The sequence below is a fragment of the Bufo bufo genome, chromosome 2 (genome assembly GCF_905171765.1).
Source record: "Bufo bufo chromosome 2, aBufBuf1.1, whole genome shotgun sequence".
In the NCBI taxonomy this organism is placed as follows: domain Eukaryota; kingdom Metazoa; phylum Chordata; class Amphibia; order Anura; family Bufonidae; genus Bufo; species Bufo bufo.
This window is the reverse complement of record NC_053390.1, coordinates 709,648,137-709,669,617: the sequence shown is the minus strand read 5'-3', so window position 1 is coordinate 709,669,617 and position 21,481 is coordinate 709,648,137. Positions and strand designations below refer to the sequence as shown.

General features: G+C 42.4%; 1 protein-coding gene across 7 annotated transcripts in view; it reads left to right on the top strand.

The window, feature by feature from the left end:
- FAT1 (FAT atypical cadherin 1) overlaps positions 1 to 21,481 on the top strand; it is a 227,191-nt gene that overhangs the window by 44,495 nt on the left and 161,215 nt on the right. For all 7 annotated transcript variants that reach the window (XM_040418765.1, XM_040418764.1, XM_040418770.1 and 4 more), the window contains exon 2: positions 16,957 to 20,233. In XM_040418765.1, coding sequence (XP_040274699.1) covers positions 16,981 to 20,233 — 3,253 coding nt within the window. In that variant the 5' untranslated portion in view covers positions 16,957 to 16,980. The remainder of the gene's footprint in view (positions 1 to 16,956; positions 20,234 to 21,481) is intronic.

The following is a 21,481-nucleotide window of genomic DNA, read 5'->3' as shown; positions in this document are numbered from 1 at the left end:
CTGTGTTCCATGGACACTGCTAGGCTGAAAATTTAATTTCAGGGCGTATCCTGGCAAAGATCCGTGGCATCCGTGTTGTGTCCGTGGTTTTCAAATAGCCATTGACTGTATCGTGCACGAGGCATCCGTAATCATGGATAAAATGAGGGCATGTTTCCATGGTGTCACCACGGACCCATGGTCCTGGAGAAACCACTGATGTGTGAATGCACACATTAAAGTCAACAGATACATTAGTTGTCCATGGAGACCATGAACAGCACATGTCCGTGATTCACTGAGATGTGACAGAGGTCTTACAGTTACCTTCTATCCCTGCTCTATGCCAGTGCTCTATTCTCTTCCCAGTGCTGCAACCAGTGATGTTATATTGTGGTTGCAGCTGTGATGTCCTGTCTACCACTGCAGCCTATCACTGGCTTCAGCAGTGTACCACGTGTGACCACTGAGGCAGTATACAGGACATCACCACTGCAACCTCAATATTACATCACGGGCTGCAGCCCTCAGAAGAGGATGGGGCGCTGGATCGGAGCAGGTTGGAAAGGTAAGTTCGTAAAAGGCAGTTTATTTTTTTTGACAACCCCTTGAAGTAATTTCTAATAACATTTATCAGACAATTTGAGGATTTATAAAGGATTCATGCTGCGTTTCTCGTTTCTCCAGATTGGAGAATAGAGAAACGCAGCAATAAACACAGAGCGCAAGAACTTGTACTAAGATGCAATTCATGCAGCTACGGAGCACAGTCAGGGTCTCAAAGCCTCTAACCCGCATGCACTAGGCAATAGGTGCCGGCACCAGCGCGCGCACAGAGCGTGGGAACACGCGGTCTGAGAAATAGATGGATACATATGATAAAAAACACGCATCTATTAACCGCTTTTAATAGAACAGTACTATCCTTGTCCGTTATGCGGACAATAATAGGACGTGTTCTATCTTTGAACGGAAAGGAAATACGGAAACGGAAGGCATATGGAGTACCTTCCGTTTTTTTGCAGATCCATTGAAATGAATGGTTCTGTATACAGTCCGTATACGGAACGGAAACGGAAAAAAATAAACGTTTGTGTGCTAGAGGCCTTAGACATATCAACTAATCCATCGGAACTCGGGTAAGGCTACTTTCACACTTGCGGCAGAGTGATCCAGCAAGCAGTTCCGTTGCCGGAACTGCCTGCGGGAACAAGCAAAACGTATGCCAACTGGTGGCATTTGTAAGGGTACTTTCACACTAGCATTTTTCTAGAGTTCCGTCCTAGGGGCTCTATACCGGAAAAGAACTGATCAGGCATATCCCCATGCATTCTGAATGGAGAGTAATCCGTTCACGATGCATCAGGATGTCTTCGGTTCAGTCGTTTTGACTGATCAGGCAAAAGAGAAAACCATAGCATGCTACGGTTTTATCTCCGGCGAAAAAAACTGAAGACTTGCCTGAACGCCGGATCCGGCATTTTTTCCCATAGGAATGTATTAGTGCCGGATCCGGCATTCAAAATACCGGAATGCCGGATCCGTTCTTCCGGCCTGAAAAAAGATACAAAACGGATCCGTCTGTCCGCATGACAAGCGGAGAGATGGATCCGTCCTTGCAATGCATTTGTGAGACGGATCCGCATCCGGATCCGTCTCATAAATGCTTTCAGTCAGCAGCGGAACTGCCCGCCGGATCACACTGTCGCAAGTGTGAAAGTAGCCTAAGACTGATCAGGATCCTGATCCTGAGAGAGCTTGCATCTTACAAAACACAGCGCCGTACTTTGTATAGTGGCTGTGCTGGGTATTGCGGCGCCACGGCCTCTTCATGCAGCTAATTGGTAGGTGTGCTGGGAGTCCTGAGAATAGGGTGTGCTGGGAGTCCTGAGAATAGGGTGTGCTGGGAGTCCTGAGAATAGGGTGTGCTGGGAGTCCTGAGAATAGGGTGTGCTGGGAGTCCTGAGAATAGGGTGTGCTGGGAGTCCTGAGAATAGGGTATGCTGGGAGTCCTGAGAATAGGGTATGCTGGGAGTTGTGAGAATAGGGTGTGCTGGGAGTCCTGAGAATAGGGTATGCTGGGAGTCCTGAGAATAGGGTATGCTGGGAGTCCTGAGAATAGGGTGTGCTGGAAGTCCTGAGAATAGGGTATGCTGGGAGTCCTGAGAATAGGGTATGCTGGGAGTCCGGAGAATAGGGTGTGCTGGGAGTCCTGAGAATAGGGTGTGCTGGGAGTCCTGAGAATAGGGTGTGCTGGGAGTCCTGAGAATAGGGTATGCTGGGAGTCCTGAGAATAGGGTGTGCTGGGAGTCCTGAGAATAGGGTGTGCTGGGAGTCCTGAGAATAGGGTGTGCTGGGAGTCCTGAGAATAGGGTGTGCTGGGAGTCCTGAGAATAGGGTGTGCTGGGAGTCCTGAGAATAGGGTATGCTGGGAGTCCTGAGAATAGGGTGTGCTGGGAGTCCTGAGAATAGGGTGTGCTGGGAGTCCTGAGAATAGGGTGTGCTGGGAGTCCTGAGAATATGGTATGCTGGGAGTCCTGAGAATAGGGTGTGCTGGGAGTCCTGAGAATAGGGTGTGCTGGGAGTCCTGAGAATAGGGTATGCTGGGAGTCCTGAGAATAGGGTGTGCTGGGAGTCCTGAGAATAGGGTGTGCTGGGAGTCCTGAGAATAGGGTGTGCTAGGAGTCCTGAGAATAGGGTATGCTGGGAGTCCTGAGAATAGGGTGTGCTGGGAGTCCTGAGAATAGGGTATGCTGGGAGTCCTGAGAATAGGGTGTGCTGGGAGTCCTGAGAATAGGGTATGCTGGGAGTCCTGAGAATAGGGTGTGCTGGGAGTCCTGAGAATAGGGTGTGCTGGGAGTCCTGAGAATAGGGTATGCTGGGAGTCCGGAGAATAGGGTGTGCTGGGAGTCCTGAGAATAGGGTGTGCTGGGAGTCCTGAGAATAGGGTATGCTGGGAGTCCGGAGAATAGGGTGTGCTGGGAGTCCTGAGAATAGGGTGTGCTGGGAGTCCTGAGAATAGGGTGTGCTGGGAGTCCTTTAAAGAGGATCTGTCACCTTTGCTGACATGTCTGTTTTAGTTACTACTTGCACTTCCCATGTAATAATAATTCTAGATCACCTATTCTTACAATTCAGTGCTGTGCCATTCCTATATTAAGCCTCATGCACACGTAGGGTGGCCAGACGTCCAGTTTTATGACGGACAGTCCAGTTTTCTGGCTCCCTTTCCTCCGGACGGACGGACACAGGGATGTCCACCCTTTCAGCACTGTGCTGTCTGAGCATGAGCTGCAGCAATCTGACTGAGGCTTCTATCCCCCCCAGTCAGTCACGAGAGCCGCAGACATGGCTCCCTGTGGCTGACTGAGGGAGAGAAGCACCCGGGCTGCCCCCTGCACGCCTTCCCCTCAGAAACCTCTTCTCTCTCCTCCCCCCATTTTTTTCCCCGGTCGGTGATGGGGGCATAGCTTCACGGAGGTAGGGCGTGGCTTCACCCATGTGGGCATGGTTTATCGGTTTGGGGGCCTGGCCGGTGAGGTCCAGCTTTCTTGGGTTAAGCCAGTGGGCACCCTATTCACACGTCAGTGTTTTGGTCAGTGATTTCCATCAGCGATTTGGAGCCTCCATAGACGTAAGGTATAAGGGAAGGATCTGTACCTGTTCTGTGTTTTGCTGTGAGCTGGCTTAAATCACTGAGAGAAATCATTGACCAAAACACTGATGTGTGAATGAGGCATTATTCCTGCTAGAAGTTTAATAAAAAGTTCCCAACAGTCTGTAGTGAAAGTACTGCATGGTGTTACCAGGAGCTGGTGTGTCAGATCAGTGCTGCCAGTGTCAGATCAGTGCTGCCAGTGTCAGATCAGTGCTGCCAGTGTCAGATCAGTGCTGCCCATGTCAGATCAGTGCTGCCAGTGTCAGATCAGTGCTGCCAGTGTCAGATCAGTGCTGCCAGTGTCAGATCAGTGCTGCCAGTGTCAGATCAGTGCTGCCAGTGTCAGATCAGTGCTGCCAGTGTCAGATCAGTGCTGCCCGTGTCAGATCAGTGCTGCCAGTGTCAGATCAGTGCTGCCAGTGTCAGATCAGTGCTGCCCGTGTCAGATCAGTGCTGCCAGTGTCAGATCAGTGCTGCCAGTGTCAGATCAGTGCTGCCAGTGTCAGATCAGTGCTGCCAGTGTCAGATCAGTGCTGCCAGTGTCAGATCAGTGCTGCCAGTGACAGATCAGTGCTGCCAGTGTCAGATCAGTGCTGCCAGTGTCAGATCAGTGCTGCCAGTGACAGATCAGTGCTGCCAGTGTCAGATCAGAGCTGCCAGTGTCAGATCAGTGCTGCCAGTGTCAGATCAGTGCTGCCAGTGTCAGATCAGTGCTGCCAGTGACAGATCAGTGCTGCCAGTGTCAGATCAGTGCTGCCAGTGTCAGATCAGTGCTGCCAGTGACAGATCAGTGCTGCCAGTGTCAGATCAGTGCTGCCAGTGTCAGATCAGTGCTGCCCGTGTCAGATCAGTGCTGCCAGTGTCAGATCAGTGCTGCCAGTGTCAGATCAGTGCTGCCAGTATCAGATCAGTGCTGCCAGTGACAGATCAGTGCTGCCAGTGTCAGATCAGTGCTGCCAGTGTCAGATCAGTGCTGCCAGTGACAGATCAGTGCTGCCAGTGTCAGATCAGTGCTGCCAGTGTCAGATCAGTGCTTCCAGTGTCAGATCAGTTCTGCCAGTGTCAGATCAGTGCTGCCAGTGTCAGATCAGTGCTGCCAGTGTCAGATCAGTGCTTCCAGTGTCAGATCAGTGCTGCCAGTGTCAGATCAGTGCTGCCAGTGCCAGATCAGTGCTGCCAAATGGCAAACACCCAGCTTTACCTTTACTGCAGCCTTCTGATGCTTCATTCATAACTTCTAGCAGGAATAACAGAGGGATGCCACATCATAGAGTCATAACAATAGATGCCGCACAATTGTTATTACATGGGGAATACAAGGCACTTTTTATGCCTCCGTTTGACGTATACATTAGGAAAAAAAGGATACAAAAACGCAGCACACCACGTTCTTGTGTCCTGCAGTCCAGTAAAAAAAAGTACAATAGGAAAAAAACTTTTTTTTAACAATGGAACTCTATGGTGAACAGATGCCACTGTATGGCATCAGTCTGAGGCATCAGTTTAACGTATACGGTACGTTTTTTGTATACGTTAAGTGGATGGGAAAAACGTGATGTGAACCCACCCTAAAACCGACATGTCAGGAGCGGTGACAGGTCCTCTTTAAGTTTTCCCAGATTATAAGGGCATTGTAGTCTCTTTTCCACTCTCCTCTTTAGGTTCTATTTGACTATTTTCTCGGTAATCAGCTCGGTAATTAGTGCATTGTGATTCATTTTTCCTATCTCGTTTGACCAAACATGGGTGTGCGGCCTCCTGGTTGAAGAGCTCATAGTTCATGTCTTGAATTGCATAGTTTCTGTCTGTAAACAAATAACTGACTGCGCACCCCGGGCTCTGCTGTGTCGGCCTATTGATCTGTTTATTACTAACGCACAACTTTTCCCTCTTATCTCTTATTTGGTTGCTGTAGAAATAAGATGAAGAAAAACAGTCTCCAGGTGGGAAATAAAATGTACTGTAATAATCCCCATCTCTATCAGCGGTACACAGGAGGATAACGCACGCCTCTACTCCCACTAAAAAAGGAATCTGTCACCAGCGACTTCCCTATCAAACTGCATAGACACGGAGCTGTGCTTCACCTGATTAAAACACTGGGGGAGATCTATCAAACTGGTGTGAGGTAGAACTGGCTTAGTTGCCCGTAGCAACCAATCAGATACCACCTTTCATTTTTCACAGCTCCTTTGGAAAATGAAAGGAGGAATCTGATTGGTTGCTATGGGCAACTAAGCCAGTTCTACCTCACACCAGTTTGATAAATCTCCCTCACTGTTTTTTCCTTCTATATTCTTTTTCTTAATATTCAAATTAGGCCTTTGGTGTAATGAGGGCATCACCATTGGTCTTGTTGCACCCTTCTTGCTTTACCACTGCCTGGTCCTAACAATCAAAGCAGCCTGAAAGCTTAAAGGGGTTATCCAAAGTCTAAAACCTGCCTAATGCCTGGGCCCCTGATATAGATTACACTTACCTCGCTCCCCAGGCCTGCATCTCACCATCGCGCGGATCAAAACATCCGGCGATAGGGGGGCAGCCAATAGCAGGCCGCAATGGGGATGAGCCTTTCTAGTGTCACCTGCTTTATGCATCAACTGGATTATTACCACTTCTGGTACATTGGAGGGATGTCATACTTAATGTTTTTGTCGTCAAGTGATCCCGTTTGCAGGAGAGGTTTGGGCAGCATGGTGGCTCAGTGGGTAACACTGGACCCTTGCAGCTATGGGGTCCTAGGTCCAAATCCAACCAAGGACAACATCTGCATGGAGTTTGTATGATCTTCCCATGTTTATGTTGGTTTCCTCTTAGTACTCCTATTTCCTTCCACACTCCAAAGACATACTGATCGGGAACTTAGATTGTGAGCTCCTCTGGGTGGGTGGGTAAGGGATGATGATATCTGTAAAGTGCTGCAATATTTGATTTAAAAAAAATTGCTGATTATGCATGATGTCCTTCCCACTGTGTCATCTCAATGAATCCAACTATAGGGAATCATTAATGGTTTTGATTGCTAAAAGTAATAATAAGCATTTGGTTGAAAAGCATTATACAGTCAATGAGTGCTCATTCAGGTTCTGCCCAGGTGGAGTTTACGTCCTAGATTTTCACAGACATGTAATGCAAACATACGCTAGGGCGCTGGTAATTCTACGGGAAAGCTATAAGTTATCAACATGTTTAGTATATTGGGTGGAAACGTAAGTTCCCACAGAAAACCAATGTACAAATCAATGGATAGAGGTAAGCTGTCTTACATTTAGGCCTCATGCATATGGCTGTTGCCCGTATTGAGGTCCAGAATCTACGGGCACTGTCCGTTTGTGCACCGCATCACGGATGCAGACCCATTCACTTGAATGTGCTTTTGTGGGGTTTCTCCGTGCTTCCGCACTGCAAAAAAAATAGAACGTGTTCTATTTTGTTCATGGTGTGGACGGATCGCAGACCTATTCAAGTTGAATGGGTCTGGATCCGTCTGTGGCAGCCGCACGGATGGTGCCCTTTCATGAGGCCTTAGAATCAGAGGTGGTTACGCCAAAGTTAGGAATAGGTTGGTGCCCGTACATAACTTCAGCGATCCACCGCCAGCGCAAGGGCTTATTAAGACCGGCGTCTAAAATGTCGGTCTTAATAAATGTGCCCCATTGTGCTTTATATGCTAGCATTATATTCCTTCACTTGGGGCAGATGTATATTTTGCAGTATTAAGGATACAGTGAGGAAGCGTCTGCTCACCTTTTATTTTAGCGCAATATTTGTCTTCATTTGCTCTCGTGAAGCATTTTGCTGGTAGTTTGCCAGGCATCGAATCTGTTCAGAGGATACTTTGCTGTAGGCCATAGCATTTGTTGAAAGAGCACAAATCAATACCCATGGTCTTCAAGAAAAAAGCGGAGCCTGAGTCTGGCAGTCGGAAAAGTTATAGGAAATTATTAAAGGTTGTACAGTAAGCGTGGGACGCGCCTGTGTGATTTATGCAGCGCTTGTTTACTCATTGTTTGCTTTCCTTTACGTTTTCACCTTTCTACTCAGTAACAAAGAATCCCTTGTGAATTATGAAGAAGCAGACCCGTAAATAATCAAATATTCCATGAAAGACCCCATCAGAGCTGTGCTGTGTCTCAATAGAAAGCCATGTTAGATTATCTAATAGCTAAACATATAGTAGAAATAGTCATCAATTAAGATAAGGCTGCATGCACACGACCGTATGTGTTTTGCGGTCCGCAAATTGCGGATCCGCAAAAAAAAACGTCTTTTTTGAGGATCCATTGTAACAATGCCTAGAACGGACAAGAATAGGACATGTTCTATTTTTTTTTGCGGGGCTACTGAACGGACAAAGTGATGTGGACAGCACACAGTGTGCTGTCTGCATTTTTTGCGGACCCATTGAAATGAATGGGTCCGCATCCTATCCTCAAAAATAAACTGAACGGACACGTAAACAAACAAATCTTGTATATTTTTAAACAAAAATGTTGACTAATATTAAAACCTAGATTTTATTAAGAACACATTATAGGTATATTGTTTAATGACATGTTATAAAGAGCAGTTTTATCTTATACCGCGCATATATATTCTGTATCCCTATATATATATATGTACCTTAGTATAATTGGCTAATTTAGATTAAAGTCTCAATTCAGCAAATTTAATTTATCATGTAGAGAAAGTTAGTATAAGGCACTTACTAATGTATAGTGATTATCCATATTGTCTCCTTTACTGGCTTGATTTATTTTTCTATCATACTATACACTTCTGGTTTCCATGGTTATGACCACCCTGCAATCCAGCAGAGGTGGACGTGCTTGCACACTATAGTGCGATCCCGTGGTTTCGGCTACCAGAGAGGCCGGAGCTTTTTCCTATAGAGTGCAAGCATGACCACCACTGCTGGATTGCAAGGTGGTCGTAACGAGCAGTATATAATGTGATGGAAAAATGAATTAAGCCAGCAAAGGAGGAAATATGGATAATAACAATACGTTAGTGAGTGCCTTGTAATAACTTTCTCTACATGAGAAATGCCATTTGCTGAAGTGAGACAACCCCTTTAAGCAGCATAATTTTAATGTATTGTATTCCTAATAAAAGTTTTAATACAAAAAACAATGTTAGACCAGCTCCTCCAAACAATGTGTCATAAAGTATAGGCAGCACACTGCACAAAGACACATGCGTACGCTGGAAACATGGATAAATCGGAATTGCATGATTGCTATACTTACTGTACTATATGAACATTAGAAGCTCTTTGTGCACATTTTTGATCCAATTGTGTCCAGCCCATCTACCAGCAACAAGGTGGCTTCTAACGGACAGGACCTACACTATTAGACTTGCTTTTCTGGGGCCTAAGCCTACAAAATTCAGGGAAGTGTAGAATCCAGCTATACTATACTCTGATTAGAAGCCCTGGATAGATGGGCAGGAGTGCACGGTCCAAATGGAGACAGTCGCTCCCCCAAATGTAGCATGCAAAAAACAAAGTTTGACCAGTACCTCCAAACAATATGAAATAAAGTACAGGTGCCCGCTACCATGGCTGCCATACAAAAACAAGCACCATATGCAGCAGCACACTGCGCGAAGACACATGCATGCACTGGAAACATGGATAAATCTGAATTGTGTTACTGCTATACTTTGGTTTTAGCATTAGTCACAATTTTCTGTGTAATGATATATATATATTGTATATGTCATTGGATTGTTATGTTTTGGTGAATGGTACTAATATTGCAGAGGTAAAAGTTGTAGCATTTGCGGGGATAAAGCTGCCCAACTATAGAGACAACATACCCATATAATAATATCAACTGTGGTATACCAGCAGTACCCTTTTATTTTCATTACACCTGCCTACGGCCACACCTCGCTCTATTATAACCACGGCATTTTTCATTTAATAGTGCAATGCCATAGTGAGAATTTAGTCTCAGAGCTGAAAAAAAATATTCCAGTCAAATCATAATGATTTATGTTAATAGAAAAAAGTCCTTCCAGGCCGCTGCTCATGGTCACACGGCTTACATTCCCCTGATTTTGACCCTGTGTGTATATACTGCATATATATATATATAATATCCTCACAGATCCATGTGATTTTGAATTCCTTCTTCACCACGATCTCCTGCCTGGGAACAGTGATAGAGGTGTCCGCACTTCCGATCATATCACCAGTTGAATGATCGCTTCACTCGTTCATCGGATGATTTGCGGCACCTTTAGACTGGCCAATTATTGGGAACAAGCGTTCGTTCCACATAATCGGCCCAATATTCGGGCTGTGTAAATCCACCCTTAAGTGGACAGAGTGCTTTAGGTGATACCTTTGCCCTTATCTCTCAGATATACATGTGTCACTGTGGAATGAATCTGTCCCTCTTGTGAGGACAGCGTTGTGTAAGGATATGCAGAATATATAAACCTTAGAGGAGCAGCAACTCTGTCTAAACAATGTAATAAATGGAAGAGAATGCATCGCGCTGGGAGATAGTTCATACAGTACATACTCCAAATCTAGCGGTCTCTGTGCCTCTCAGCATTGCAGTTTACAAAGAGAAACCTCTGCCTGAGAGATCTCAGACACTTTCATCTCTCTGTATATTTCATGCACATATTGTTTTATTAAACAAGTTGCTTTCTTGGATTTACTTTTATCCTTCCAGGAGCTGTTCCTTTAATGTAGCACAGTACATTGTATTATTATGCTCATGGAGAGCATCCCTAGGAAGTGAGCACAAAAGCTATATAAATGCAATATTTATTGAGATAGTATGAAATCTCCAGTAGTATCAAGTCATAAAAGAACAGTAGGGAAGGAATTTACTTCATGGTGGTGAACCGTTCTATTTTAGACTTGACCATGAAGAAGCAGCATTGTTGGACAATATACTGTGTATCAATCACTGTGATTACTAAGAAATTGAAGGGCCACTCAAACTCATTCCCAGCAACTTTAGAGCCTTTACTAAATAAGACTTACAAAGTGCTGCTCAATAAATGTAGACTTTTGATATATGGCAGTTATGAGAATATGAGCCATAGAGGGCTGGCAAATACAATTTGGTTATAGTAACATAGATTGGCTGCAGCTGGCCATGCACCTTAATGTTGGGTAAACCCACCGATCTTGGCGGGATTGGCTAAACAGCTGATGTGTATGAGAGCCTTCTGGACGGTAGATGTCAGGGTTACAGAAGGAAGAGGTGTCATGCAGAGGTTCACGCCTCAGAACCCATGCATGTTCATCGGAGTTGACAATCCATAGGTATGGGGGAGGTCAGTAGAGATACTGTAGCTGCCATCTGGGTGAGCATGTATGGCCTGCTTTAGTCATCCATTGTGTTGTGTAATTGAGATATATATACAGTACAGACCAAAAGTTTGGACACACCTTCTCATTCAAAGAGTTTTCTTTATTTTCATGACTATGAAGGCATCAAAACTATGAATTAACACATGTGGAATTATATACATAACAAACAAGTGTGAAAGAACTGAAAATATGTCATATTCTAGGTTCTTCAAAGTAGCCACCTTTTGCTTTGATTACTGCTTTGCACACTCTTGGCATTCTCTTGATGAGCTTCAAGAGGTAGTCCCCTGAAATGGTCTTCCAACAGTCTTGAAGGAGTTCCCAGAGATACTTAGCACTTGTTGGCCCTTTTGCCTTCACTCTGCGGTCCAGCTCACCCCAAACGATCTCGATTGGGTTCAGGTCTGGTGACTGTGGAGGCCAGGTCATCTGGCGCAGCACCCCATCACTCTCCTTCATGGTCAAATAGCCCTTACTTTCAAAGTTTTCCCAATTTTTCGGCTGACTGACTGACCTTCATTTCTTAAAGTAATGATGGCCTCTCATTTTTCTTTACTTAGCTGCTTTTTTCTTGCCATAATACAAATTCTAACAGTCTATTCAGTAGGACTATCAGCTGTGTATCCACCTGACTTCTCCTCAACGCAACTGATGGTCCCAACCCCATTTATAAGGCAAGAAATCCCACTTATTAAACCTGACAGGGCACACCTGTGAAGTGAAAACCATTTCAAGGGACTACCTCTTGAAGCTCATCAAGAGAATGCCAAGAGTGTGCAAAGCAGTAATCAAAGCAAAAGGTGGCTACTTTGAAGAACCTAGAATATGACATATTTTCATTTTTTTCGCACTTGTTTGTTATGTATATAATTCCACATGTGTTAATTCATAGTTTTGATGCCTTCAGTGTGAATCTACAATTTTCATAGTCATGAAAATAAAGAAAACTCTTTGAATGAGAAGGTGTGTCCAAACTTTTGGTCTGTAATGTATATAAAAAGGAAGTCCAAGGCAGCACAAACCGTACTTGAAGTCTGAGTGCCAGCAGTATAGACGCAACCAATCGTCAAATAAATGAAAAAAGAAAAACTGCAGCACTTCCAATCTAGTGAAAAGAAAATGTTTCTGCTGCACTTTATATTTTATATGGTACATGTACAAGTACAACCAAATCTGACATTACAAAGTAAGTATCTAAAAATAAGCAAATCGATTCATTAAAGTAAGAATTTGACCCAGTGTTTTTGTTTTTTAAATCAGAATTTCTTCAGATTTTTTCAGGTAGAATTTTGCAATAGAGAGAGAGAGATTGTCTAGGCATTTAAAACACTTTAAATTCCAGTAGAATCAGTTTGTACCGGAATCAAATTTGGACAAATCAGAAGGAAACAAATCCTATGAAATTTGCTAATTTCTATAAGAAATGAATAGTTCAAAAAGGAGGAGTGAGAACTTACAATCTAAGAGGAAATAAGGGCGACACAAGAACTTGACACCTGAATGGCAGATTTGACAGGTTTTACATTGAGGCCCCTGGTCAGGACACCAGCAGTGTTGCCAACCATTCAGAAATTTTTGGACAGTCCATAAAAATAGGCTACTTTTTTCCTGTTTCTGTGATTTTTTTTAGGCTTGTGGTACTAGACTAGATAGTGGTAATTATCATCATTTTACAGCTCACAGTAAATGCTGGTAATGAGTTCTTAGCGGTATATTGAGCTATAGACATGTATTACTCATAATCTTTATCATTTATGATAGTTTTCCAATTTGTCCACAAAAAGCTGTCTGTGATTTTGGGATAAGTTGTCCAGAAAGAAAGGAAACTTCTGGTTGGCAATCCTGGACAGCAGTGCTCTAAGCAGTTTCTACTGTCCTTTCTACAGTGAGCAGGCGTTATTAAGTGCTCATATTAAATTGTTCATCTTCTTTTATTGATGGAAGTTGCAGTGGTTCTCATCATGAATAAGAGCCTGACAGCATAAAAAGCCAATTCAAATTTATTGAAGTTTAACAGTGGTCACTTTAAATAAACACATCAGAAGCCACTTGATGGCTGAAGACGCTCTTAACCTTAATTTGGGTTAAGAGCACCTGAACTGTAATTTTATCATTCTTGGACCTCCATAAGGGTACATCGGTTTTTACCCTTTGTGCTGGACAAGCTCTTCTTTAGCCAAGCCAGATGCCAGTCTCAGGCACAGGAATGGAAAGTTTTTCTTTTTTTCTATTTTCACTATTGGTTCCCAAAATCTAATGGGTCATTCATTCTGTAGGATGAACAGAATTATAACAGTCCTTCTTCTGGGACTAAAACATCTGTGCAACATTGACCTTTAGTTAAATGAAGATGCACAGTTCTTTCTCCTCCTCTCAGAAAAGAAGTTTCATAGATTTTCTAATATTCCCCAGAGCTCTGGCAGAAAGCACATAACACACACAGTGAATTGGTCAATAAGCTGTTAACCATTGTTAAATGTGACAAGTAGGTAGACTGATTTAAGACTACAAATGACACTCAAATTGGTAGGTGTATGTACATTGTGAATCATTTCCCCAGAGGTCCTATTCATTTTTTTCACCTCTTCCCTAAACAATTGCTGCATTTGTCTTGACAAGGCGCTCTGATTTATTCCCATAGTAAAGTTTTAATAGCATTTTTTTATTCATTTTTTTTTTCCTGTGTACCACTTTGCATTCTCAGTTAGACAGATGACATAAACATCTTAGGTGGAATAGTCCCCAAATGGCCTCATTGAAAACATGCTACGTATTTGCCAGGTTCCTCAATCATATAAAGTATTGCTGACAGATGCCTGGCTGCTTACAATTCAATAGATTATCAAATTCATCGTGAGGATAAAATAGAAATCGGTTCATCTACATGACAGCAAACTTGAGTCGAGGAGGTGACATGAAATCTGTAATTTTTGATTACTGACTACTGTGATTTGACAAACCAAGTAGTAACATTCTGTTAGGCACCTTTTACATGGGCCGATGCACTGGCTAAAATTGGGAACAAACTAAGTATACGGATAATTGCTTAATTTTCGGCAATGGTTGTAGCTGCATTTACAAGAAGCAATCCTCTCCTTTGTTCAGGAACGAACATTCACTGCTACGATCACTGATGCCCATACAGATTCATTGTTTGCCAGAAAAACAGCACTACATCACTGTGCTCCATTTAGCCATTATTCAGATGTATTGTTTCTGAAGATACAGCATGGTGCAGGATACATAACTTAATCAGTAGGGATCTACTACTTTTTTTTCATTATTCACATTAATAGTAACTTATGCAACTTATTAGACAAGGTTATGTAGCCCAATGCCTAATGTGGAAATATTTTAAAGGGAATGAGTCACCCATTTAATATACCAGATAGTGGCACATATTCTTTTTTTCTAATCATTTTTTTTATTTTTTTCTGATGGTAGATTTTTATTCTGTAAATGGGGACAGCCATCTTGCTCCAGCTGCTGCTCCGGCACCGGAACTACTCTGAAACAGTCAATCGGTGGGGTGCGGGGTGTTGAACCCGTGTCAATAAGATATGGATGGTCAATCATGAGGCTAGGCCATCAATAACAAAGTCCTGGAATAATTCTTTAGTTTGACCATTTTCATTCTATAACTGACAATAGCTATTACTCCATATCACCCAATATCCAGAAATGTTTGGTTTGGCTGAGCTTGTACTGAATTCAGAATGAGGCAAGAGGAGTAAAAGTCCTATTTCTGCTGAGTGGTAATCAGCAGCATAGCAAGTCAATCAGCACTTGTTAAGGATGTTTTACACAGGCAGATAACGAGCAATAAAAGCCATATGATTGATAATTCATACTTGCGATCAATTGTGCGGCGGTTTGTTTAAGTTAGTATCGATAGCATATCTCCTGTTTACATAGGCCAAATGAACATTGGCCAAACATCAAACAGATGGTTGGCTGGTCTAGTAGTTACTTGTTATGGTAGGTAAAAAGTGGAAATGATGTAGTTAGTTATACAAAGTAATGTTGCTGACCACTTAGCCACAGTGCCATGTTTCCATGGACCCTTCTATTAATCTGTAACTAATCAGTTCTTTATGGTCCTGGACATTTTTTGTGTATATACAGTACAGACCAAAAGTTTGGACACACCTTCTCATTCAAAGAGTTTTCTTTATTTTCATGACTATGAAGGCATCAAAACTATGAATTAACACATGTGGAATTATATACATAACAAACAAGTGTGAAACAACTGAAAATATGTCATATTCTAGGTTCTTCAAAGTAGCCACCTTTTGCTTTGATTACTGCTTTGCTCTTGGCATTCTCTTGATGAGCTTCAAGAGGTAGTCCCCTGAAATGGTCTTCCAACAGTCTTGAAGGAGTTCCCAGAGATGCTTAGCACTTGTTGGCCCTTTTGCCTTCACTCTGCGGTCCAGCTCACCCCAAACCATCTCGATTGGGTTCAGGTCCGGTGACTGTGGAGGCCAGGTCATCTGGCGCAGCACCCCATCACTCTCCTTCATGGTCAAATAGCCCTTACTTTCAAAGTTTTCCCAATTTTTCGGCTGACTGACTGACCTTCATTTCTTAAAGTAATGATGGCCACTCGTTTTTCTTTACTTAGCTGCTTTTTTCTTGCCATAATACAAATTCTAACAGTCTATTCAGTAGGACTATCAGCTGTGTATCCACCTGACTTCTCCTCAACGCAACTGATGGTCCCAACCCCATTTATAAGGCAAGAAATTCCACATAGTAAACCTGACAGGGCACACCTGTGAAGTGAAAACCATTTCAGGGGACTACCTCTCGAAGCTCATCAAGAGAATGCCAAGAGTGTGCAAAGCAGTAATCAAAGCAAAAGGTGGCTACTTTGAAGAACCTAGAATATGACATATTTTCAGTTGTTTCACACTTGTTTGTTATGTATATAATTCCACATATGTGTTAATTCATAGTTTTGATGCCTTCAGTGTGAATCTACAATTTTCATAGTCATGAAAATAAAGAAAACTCTTTGAATGAGAAGGTGTGTCCAAACTTTTGGTCTGTACTGTATGTGTTACAATAATTTACAGAAATGCAATTGGTTTGCAGTATTTTACTCTTTTAGCTCTAATCCCAACCCATATATCATAAGATAAGAGGCTTAGATCGCCCTGTCTTCTGACTTTGCATAGTACTCTACATAGGTACTTGAACTCAGCTTATACAGAGTCATTTAGATACCTGTTTAATAGAAGCAAAATTCTTACGCATAGTTAAGGTACCCATACACATTAGTCTAAAGTTGATCAAAGTGGATGATTTCAACCAAAATGAACTTTCGTCAGGAGAAGTCTAGCAATAAAAAATGGCTTTAGCCAACCAATGAAAGATCATTATCATTGGGAAAGAAGTCAGTCGGGTTCAATATTTTTTGTCCTATAGTGAAACAAAAGATATTTCTTTAAAGAACATTCCCAGAAAAATCTTTCCGCCATCTCTTGGTTTCATTGAACATGTATGGGCAGTTTGTACAACTATAACGGTCAATATGGACTAAAATGTGGATGTCTGATCGTACACCTGATGATTGTTTGTTCAACTGCTGTTCAACCATTACCCAACTTCTATGTAATGTGTGTGGCCACCTTAAGGTTTCGTAGTAATTAAATTAGTGTCTTTTAAAACCTGTAAGAATAAGCTTAATAGCCTCAGTTGATTAGGTGCACGCCAACCTGTGGTGAGAGATTGTGATTGTTTTAATGATACTGCTATATTTCCTTTGTCCCCAGTGCTTTGCCTGGGGTTCAGATGTCATTACTCACAGATGTAAATAATTATTTTTGTACATATTGAAAATATAATTAATGTGGTCTCCATCCAGTACACAGCAAATGTAAAGCATGCACACAAAGTAAATGTAAATTAATAATAATTAATTATGTGTCCTGGAGGTTTATATTCATTTCCTTTCTCTTTTCTTTTCCAGGTGATTTTGTGTACTTCATCCATCATGGGCAAATACTTGACCTCGCTTCTCTTATTGATGTTACTGCAACATTTTGGTGACTGTGATGAAAGCCATCATTCCTCATCATTTTGGTTTACTCAGCACCACTACAATGCCACTATCTATGAAAACTCAGCTGCAAAGACTTATGTTGGCCACCCAACAAAAATGGGTATTTATCTTAAAAACCCTGATTGGGACATCAAATATAAAATAGTCTCTGGGGACAATGAAAACCTTTTCAAAGCAGAAGAGCACATCTTGGGGGATTTTTGCTTCCTGAGGATACGTACCAAGGGTGGTAACACAGGAAATCTTAATAGAGAGGTTAGAGATCACTACCTCCTTTCTATCAAGGCAGTGGAGAAGAGCTCAAATGTTGAAGCACGCACAAGAGTTAGAGTTCAGGTACTGGACACAAATGATTTGAGGCCGCTGTTTTCACCAACTTTGTACAGTGTTTCTTTGCCGGAGAACACAGCAATAAGGAGCAGTATTGCAAAAGTCAGTGCAACAGATGCAGACATTGGAACCAATGGGGAATTTTATTACAGCTTTAAAGAGAGAACTGATATGTTTGCTATTCATCCAACTAGCGGTGCTATTATACTAACTAGCAAACTTGACTATTCAGAGACCAAGCAGTATGACATGGAAATTCTTGCAGTGGACCGAGGAATGAAGTTATATGGAAGTAGTGGGATTAGCAGTATGGCCAGGCTAGTTATTCACGTGGAACAAGCAAATTTGCATGCCCCTGTCATCTTTGTTACTCTCACTCCTTCTGAACTTGATAAAGATTTGACTTATGCAATTTTAACTGTGGATGACCAGGACCAAGGAACCAATGGAGAAATTTCCTCTTTAAGTATTTTAGCAGGGGACTCTCTACAGTACTTCAGGACTAACAGGTCATTACCGGGAAGTAAAGAATATAAGCTTGTAGCTGTAAAAGAGATTGATTGGGATACCCATCCATTTGGTTTCAACTTGACCCTACAAGCTAAAGACAAAGGATCCCCACCACAGTTTTCGCACCCAAAGGTCATCCACATTAAATCTTCCCAATTTAAGTATGGTCCAATAAAGTTTGAAAAAGATGTGTACAAGGCTGAAGTAAGTGAGTTTGCTCCTCCCAATACACCCATTGCCATGGTGAAAGCAGTTCCAAGTCACCCACATTTAAAATATGCTTTTAAACACACTAAAGACCTAAATAGATTCAGATTAAACACCATCACTGGCCTCATTACAACTTTAGCCCCATTAAAAGCAAAGGATTCTTCCCATATTGAGTTGGATATTATGACCAGTGACAAAAAAGCCTTCACAACAGTTATGATCAAAGTGCTTGGCATGAACAGCAATGCCCCTGAGTTCACCCAGACTTCATATAAAGCCATGGTTGATGAAAATGTGCCCATAGGTAGTCATGTTCTTACTGTCAGTGCCATCGATCATGATGAAGGGGAGAATGGGTATGTCACCTATAGCATAGCCAACGTAAATCCTGTGCCATTTGTCATTGATGCCTTTTCAGGAGTAATTAGCACTGCAGAAGAATTAGATTATGAGCTAATGCCAAGAGTCTATACATTAAAGATTAGAACATCAGACTGGGGTTTGCCTTATCGAAGAGAAGTTGAAATTCCTATCACAGTGACATTAAATAATCTAAATGACAACAAACCATTGTTTGAGAAGATAAACTGTGAAGGTTCAGTCCCCAAGGATCTTGGCATTGGAGAACAAATAACTACTGTTTCTGCTATTGATGCTGACGAGCTTCAGTTGGTGAAATACCAGATAGAATCTGGAAATGAGTTAGATTTATTTACACTGAATCCCAATTCTGGAGTTCTTTCCTTGAAACAGTCTCTTTCAGAAGGCCCTGCAGCAAAAGTCTCCTTTCATAGTTTGAGGATTACAGCTACGGATGGTGAACACTTGGCCAAACCAATTTATATTAATATTACTGTAACTTCAAGCCGCAAGGTTGTTCACTTAAATTGTGAAGAAACTGGGGTTGCCAAAATGCTTGCTGAGAAACTTCTACAGGCCAACAAGTTGTTTAATCGTGGATCCCTAGAGGAAACTTACTTTGACACTCACTTGGCAAACTCACATGCCCCTCAATTTATAAGCACAATCCCTAGCAGAATTGAAGTCAAGGAGAATGCAGATGTGGGAACACGTATAATTCATATGGAAGCAAATGACGTTGACACTGGGTTCAACGGTAAATTAGTATATGCTATTTCTGGAGGGAACGATGATAGTTGTTTCACTATAGATATAGATAATGGTTGGATACAAATTCTTTCACCGCTTGACAGAGAGCTAAAAGATCTATACACTTTGAACATCACAGCTTATGACCTTGGACTACCACAAAAATCTGCTTGGCACCTTCTAGACATTGCAGTGCTTGATGCCAATGACAACCCACCAGAGTTTCTTCAGGAGAGTTATGTTGTGGAGGTCAAAGAAAATGAGGAAGGAAACCAAGCTATTATTAAAATAGAAGCTTCTGACAATGATCTGGGAGCTAATGGTGAAGTGAGATATTCTATTCTTACAGATACAAATATCTTTACAATAGACAGTGTGACTGGGATAGTGAAAGCACTTACTCCACTAGATAGAGAGAAGCAACATATGCATTTACTCAAAATACAAGCACGAGACCAAGCAGAGAATGAACCTCAATTGTTTTCTACCGTGTTCCTGAAAATATTGGTTGAAGATGTAAATGACAATTCCCCAATGTTCATTCCATCCAACTATCATGTTAAAGTTCGAGAAGACCTTCCTGTGGGAACGTTGGTGACTTGGATAGATGCCTATGATCCCGATGTAGGGCTTTCCAGTCAAATTCGATATAGCCTTTTGGAAAATGGTGATGGAAAATTTGAAGTAGATAAACTGAGTGGAGCAGTGAGGATAATACAAGAGTTAGATTATGAAGAGAAACAGATTTACAATCTGACCGCCCGGGCTAAAGACAGGGGAAAACCAACTTCTCTCTCATCAACTTGTTTCATCACTATTGAAGTTGTTGATGTGAATGAAAACCTGCATGCACCATTGTTTTCGAATTTTGTAAGCAAAGCAGTGATCAGAGAAGATGTTCCTATCGGAACTCCAGTGATGACTATCTCAGCTCATGATGAGGATTCCGGACGGGATGGTGAAATCAGATACTCCATAAGGGATGGATCTGGGGTTGGAGTTTTTACCATTAATGAAGAAAAAGGTAAGGAGCGATAAATACTATATATATCTTTATTTTTATGTACATTTGATTTAAAATAGTCTATGATCTAAATCATGTGTATTTAGGCATGTGCTATTAGTACAATCTGTCTGATGATTTTACACTGAACATGTTATTGTACATATTCAGGTTTCTCACTACTTTGTGAACCAAGACTTCCTTAAAGCAGTTTTTTTTAACCCTCACCCATCGGTACCTGAGTAGAAATCTATACTCTGTGCTTCCCACCACTCTGTTCCGATTCTCTTTACTGGACCTCTGGTCCCTGTCAGTCAGTTTCCACACAGGCAGGTCCTGTGCACCACTGGAACCAATGACCAGCCTGAGCAGTGAAAAGTTCCCAAGTGGCATATGACCCTTCATTAATGTGCTGCTTGAGGACACATCACCACTAAGGACAGTCATTTGATGCAGTGGCACATGTGACCCCATCCGTCTGGAAGTTGACAGACAGGGACCGGATGTCCAGTAAAGAAAGCCCATGAGCCACAGAGCCAGAACGGAGCGGTATGGAGCAGGTAAGTTTAGATTTCTTCACGGACATCGGTTGGTTGGGATGTAAAGGAGGTGGTTAAAAAAAAATCCTAGACAAGCCCTATTTTGAGTCCTTAGGAAGCAGCATTTTTTTCTGTATTTCCAGACATTGCAGTGGAGAATACAGCAGGGTAATACAGTAGGGTGCACAAAAGATCCAAACTAGAGATGAGCAAGTCGATTCTAACAAACCGGTGTCTAATTAGCAGTATGTCTTCACCTGTGAGGGGCTGTCCCCGCTGGTGAAGAAGCACCCACCTGCCATTAGAGGGACAGGGCCAGACATTTATCCTAGACCTGCCAGAGCAGCTGCTCCGATTAGCAGAGCAAAGGCAGAGGATCTGCTTCAGCATCGGCTCTGCGACTGTGCAGGCGTTGCTAATCAGAGTAGTGGTGCTGGCAGGAAATTGTTGGGGCCAAGCTACATGTATCAGTCTGGCAGCAGGTGGGCGCTTCTTCACCAGCGGGGACAACCTTTTACAGTTGAAGAAGTTCTGCTGATGAGACAAATCGATTTGCTAGAATCGATTTGCTCATCTCTAGTCTAAACATGACTTTTCCATAAGACTCATGGTAAAAGGTCACCAGTTAGATTTATGAGCATTGATTGGGATTCCGTCAGGTGGGCTGCATTTCTAAGATCCTTCTTTTTCGTTTTGCTTATTAAATACTTTAAAATGTACGTATCTTCAA